The following is a 5,881-nucleotide window of genomic DNA, read 5'->3' on the forward strand; positions in this document are numbered from 1 at the left end:
TGGGAAACGGGCCCCAGACTGATTCATATAATGTATTGGGGTGCTACTCGCTGGGATACAGCTGAGCAAGAAATTGTCAATAGCCTATATACAAAATAAAAATTTAAAAAACGTATTTTTCTTCATCGTCTGAAAAATGTAAATTGACATTGTTCGGGGCAAAAAACAACTTGCATTACAAGACACTTGATGACCACCAATGTGCCTTACCAATGTAACATTGTCAACTGTGCACCGTGTCCACGGAGCATTTAACACATCATTTTGTACTTTTTTTTTTTTTTTTTTTTTGTAAAACTGTAATGCTACGGAACTACAAAGTAATAGCGCGTGTTTGCATTTGGTTTGCTTTGTGAAAATGGCTGTGTGTATAAAGGTAATGTGCTTTGTATTTTTTAATATACCAGGCCCCTGAGTTTTGGGCGTGGGCTTTTCTCAATAATTAACCATTTTGTTTGTGATATGAAACCTCTATGCCTTGCAAAAAAACAAACAAACAAAACAATACTTAACAGCATGTCTTGTAGTCTTGATAGTATAGAAATTATAAAGACATTTAGTAAAGATGAGCCATCACTGTTTTACTGCAAAAAACAAAGCAGCCTGTTGAAGTGCAAGTCCAGCTGTGTTTACAGGTTCTGTTCAATAAAACGTGATAAGGCCTGCAGTAAGCACTGTGTGTGCATAGTAAGCATCGTTGAATAATGTTTGGATTTTTATTTTACTCATGATGGCATTTAATATATTATGTAATATACTTATATATATTATATAATATATATATATATAGGGGTATATATATATATATATATATATATATATATATATATACACACACACACACACACACACACACACACACACACATATTCCTTCTGTTAAATATATTAATAATGTGGAACAGAATAAATAGCTACAAGCTCAGTCAGTAATACATATTGTTACAATGTGTGGGGTTATTAGTTATCTTAAGAGTCTTTTAAAACAACTACGTTCGGTATTTCCGCTAAACACTTGTGTCAAAAGAGTAGAAAACTGAGCAGTGTGGAAATACAAAACGTTTTGTGAGTGGGAAACTTTTTTTAAATGTGTTGTGTGGTGTTTATTATGAGTGTGTGCACCTTTTCAGCCTTGAAACAACACATTTCTCATTCTGATTTGATTGTATTGCATATTAGTTTAAATCAACAACAAGTGGGAAGAAGACATATTCCTTAATCTCCACACACGTTGTATTGTAAACTACATTGAATTGAAATGTTATCTTAGTCTATAGTTGTAGTCGTCCTAGTAGCAGTTTTATCAATTAACTCGAGAGATAAGTTCAATATAATGCCATTTGAATTATATGGAATGTTGCATGCTCAAAGATAATTAAAGCCTACATTATTTTAAACACGTTTGTCAGATGTTTATTCTTTTAATTCTACTATTGTATTTATTTCAAGGACCGTTGTATACAATAATTGGGACCATGTTTATTTGTAATTTATTAATTAATTAATCTATTTTTGTAGAATTTAAAATAGCTCAAATTACTGCCAAAAGTGTAACAAAAAAAAAAAAAAAAAAAAAAAAAAAAAAAGTTTGAATACGAATAACAAGTTGAATACATTCTCGGCATTATGCAGTCTAACATGATTTCATTCCTGTGTAGGGCCTGCTATGCTAGATTGTTAAATGAATATTTCTTAAGGTCCTTATTTATGTTGTCATTGATTAATTCTTCCTCTCTAGCTCATTAGATTTCGATTAAGAATGATTTGATGTTAATGTAATTAGTATGTAATTCTGATGTACATAATTACTGTAATTACAACACTCAGGTAACCCAGTTTATGCTAAAAGGTTAGCTTCAAGCTCCATCGACTTATATTTCATCCTCTAAAAACCAGTATTACTGATGCAGTTTCCCCTTTCTTGTTACAGCACCTGGTAAACCTTTCCGAAAAGCAACTGTTCCATTAAAAAGAATCGACTTGCCATTATGCCTGGCTGGATTCAGTGTGTTAGATAAAATAAGGAATGATGTGCCTACTTACTTTAAACATGCTGACATTGTGTCTTTTGTCATTTTAAACAATTTCTCTGAGGGTTGTATATATCGTGAGCTTAAATATACCTCAGTGTTCTGCTGCGGATATTTCAAAATCAGCGTTGTCCTTATGAGACTCTGGCATTAGTGTTGTGAGATGGAAATTAAGAACGATGTCTTCGCCATGATGTAATTTGAGTCACCGGTGGAAGTACAAAAAATTACAGTTGCAAAGATTTGGAGACTAGTGTATGCTGTAGGCTTGCATTGTTATCAGTGTAGGGTATATGACGTTTTTATTTTCGGATAACAAAAGTTAAATTGCAAAGAAATGGGTAGATGAAAAGAAACCCGGCCTAACAGGCTACATTTCTCTTACGTTTATCTGATAATTACGAACACTCTGGTGCAGGCTAGAGCGCCACATTCAACCTGTTTTTTCACATTCCGCGGGGATCGCTTTGTGATTTCAGAAGGTGCTACAAAGTGCTCTGATTTTTCCATTGTGGTCTGGTGACACTTTTTACCTGTAGATGGTGCCAAAGTGTTGTGAGCGTAGCATTGATAACGTTGAAATAGAAATACCTGACAAAATCAAATAAAGCTGCCCAACGTTTCGATATGTTGTACATATCTTTCTCAAGGGAGCCTGTGTTTGAATCAAAACATTTGAGGTATTTATAGGTGTTTAACGGCATGACAACTACTTGTTATTGTTTATATATATATATATATATATATATATATATATATATATATATATATATATATATATATATATATATATATAAATAAACAAACATATATACTTATCATTGTTTAGTAACAAACCTTAATTAACGCATTAATAAATTGCGTGAATTTTTGAGTAACTTGAAAAGTCAACCTTGTGGTGGATAAGTGTGCAAGTGTCGACTAGCATGGGTGTGTGTGTGTGTGTGTGTGTGTAATATATATTCCAGGCTCATATTTTTGGGGGGAGTCCGGAATGATGGACATTTTCTGACCTCAGAAGGGTAACGGCAGGCCGCGGTGGCCCTTGATCAGTGAGCTGGCAATTGTGACATTGTGTCCTGGCAGAGACTGGACCTGGAAGCTTAGCTTTGATCTCTTTTCATTGTAGCATGAAAACAAAGCTGACTTCTGCCCGACACCCAGCAAGAGAGCATTCCAGAGAAACGCAACAAAAGCCTTAACTGACAACCTACTGTCCGCTACCACAGACGACTCCTTCCCCACGGATTTGACATCACTTAGATCGTGTAAAAGTGCCAAACACGTGCAAACTCGGTTTGATTAAGCACAATAAAATAAAAAATAAATCCTGATATCAAATACATATTTGTTTTCATGTGGAAAAATAAGATCATTCTCCATCTTTAAGGCTGGGATGTCCTGCGACGTCCTATATTCATTTGTGCGCGTTCAAAACCGTTAGTAAAGTCTGATATTATTAGACATCTTAAATAAACATCTATAATTTTTACATCATCAAATGATGTTGAAATTGCATAAATCTTACCATTAGATGCGTTACTTTGTAAATCAAATATTTAACAATTAAACATTACACTTGTGCAACATCATTTTCTAATTGATATGCCTAATGTTAAGTTTGGTAACACAAAATCATTTTTTTGTGTGTGTGTTGTTAGTTTAAATGAAATTTGGTTTATATTACATTCCTAAACATTTGGTTTTATGGTCTATGCTGCAATGTGTTATATTTTACTCTGTAGGATTTTTTTTTTTCTTTTAATCTACCAATGTCTAAAGAATGGCTATATCATTATTAAAAAATAAATTATTTATTAAAATATATATATATAATAATATATTATATATATATTATATATATATAATGGTATATATATATATATATATGTGTGTGTGTGTGTGTATATATATATATATATATATATATATATATATATATATATATAGTTTCCCTTATCTTAGTTGTAAAGCCAGCCGTCAGAGTACAAAAGGAAATTAAAATAATTTTCCTCTAAATAATTGCCTTCTGGTCAATTTAACTGTGCGTTTTGAAAGAGATGTGTAAATGAGATTCCTGTCCCTAACGTGTTCCCAGGCCTGGTCCCCCGCTCTAATTATTCTTCGGGGTTTTCTTTAGAATCGGACGCTGCACTGGGTAATCACAAAGAAGTCGGAGAGCATCCTTGAACCTTTTCAGTGTAGAGCTACTGATATTCAAATAGCATGCGAGCACCGTTTGACTGCACGGCGACACAAGCATTTCAAATTCGCCATTTGCATACATCTTTTCCTCTTCAAAAGCAACGAAACAGTTCCCTTGCTATAGCATCAAACCAAGTGTCCCGTTTTTTTTTCTTTCCTTTAAACCGCTTACATGTATTCTTGCCAGTTTTCCGTTTGACATGCAAATGGCAGCAGTTAATTTGGACAATTAAAATAGATATTCAAGGGAGCTTTGTCACTACAGAACTCGAGAGTTTTCCCTTTGGACAAGCTCATATAAACTTAGGAGAACAAATGGTGTCTAGGAGATTAATTGGATATTTGATAAGACAAGAATCCCTGATAGGGAATACAAGGCACTGGGGACTGCTGTGCTCCAAGTCAAAATTAATAACATTTAACAGGATTTCCTTGTATGTTCCGGGGTATTAACTACCGATGTATTCCAGAGGAGAAAGCATGCACGTCAACTCTTCTGAACAGCTGTATATTTAAGCAGACATATATCTTTAATACATGGCTGGTTTTATAACAACATCTTGTATATTTATTTCATTAGATCCACATTTTTAGTTCTATAAATAACATAAATTAGTTATAAATAATAATGGTAGAGGCAATATATATATATATATATATTATTTTATATATATATATATATATATATATATATTATATATATATATTGGATATGACATATATACAGGATGTCAACTTTGCTTTGCAATGTTGACACATATTTGTTGAGTTGCACATTACATTACTTTTCTTTGAATATTAACAAAAACAAAAAAGGTCCCCAAATAATTTCATAAAACAACAAATATCAATATCGATTTGATGATTAGATTTCTTTAATGAGAAGAAAGTTTATACTTGTGCAATTTTATACAAGTAAATGCTTGGAATCTCTTTAAAATATTAGGGTCAAATTACTAGAAGTATAGGAATGGTTAAGTCATTTTAAGTAGTCTTTTACATACATACTGATATCCACAAAGTGCATCAAAAGTAAAAGGAAACTCCCTGAATTTCAGGAACCCAGTCACAAAACTAGATTAACATTTACAAGAAAAAAAATAACATGTGCTTATTAATATTATTATCTGTACAAAGAATGTATGCGACAATAGTCCACATGCGTTCATCAGATGTCCTCACCTTTTACAGTTCCTTACAAACAAGTCTTTTGTTTCAGCTTTTTACAAGAACTCGGGGCTTGCCGGTTTAGACGAACAGTCTATTACCATATTTCTGTCATTACTATAGGATAATGGTCTCCCTGTTTTTCTTTTTTTTTTTTAATAGTTTCTCTTTCATGGCATGTTTCTGTTGTTAACTTAGTCGTACAATTAAAGATTTTCTGATTTAAAATATGAAATCTTTACGTTGTCGACGTTGTTGTCATATTTTCATTTATGCTTCCCAATCCCAAAACCCGTTTTCATATTCAGTAAACTTTACAATTTTAGCTTATCGTCAATTATGTTTTTTTTTTTTTTTTTTCTTAAAGCCAAGTTAGATCCCAAATAGTTTATAATTCTTAAAATATGTCGATTATGATTCGGTTTGTATAGGGGTGTCCTTTCCCTGCACTCTGTGCACCCCTTCTAGAATGAGGTCCGG

At 32.7% G+C, this 5,881-nt stretch overlaps 1 protein-coding gene across 1 annotated transcript in view; it reads right to left on the bottom strand.

Annotated features, from left to right (window-relative positions):
* Positions 1-5,055: 5,055 nt before the first annotated feature.
* Positions 5,056-5,881, bottom strand: part of sp9 (sp9 transcription factor) — a 3,086-nt gene continuing 2,260 nt past the window's right edge. Inside the window, exon 2 of the mRNA XM_041260579.1 lies at positions 5,056-5,881. This exon is cut by the window's right edge and continues 1,227 nt beyond it. Coding sequence (XP_041116513.1) covers positions 5,813-5,881 — 69 coding nt within the window. The 3' untranslated portion in view covers positions 5,056-5,812.

Source organism: Polyodon spathula, chromosome 10 (assembly GCF_017654505.1).
Source record: "Polyodon spathula isolate WHYD16114869_AA chromosome 10, ASM1765450v1, whole genome shotgun sequence".
Taxonomy (NCBI): Eukaryota; Metazoa; Chordata; class Actinopteri; order Acipenseriformes; family Polyodontidae; genus Polyodon; species Polyodon spathula.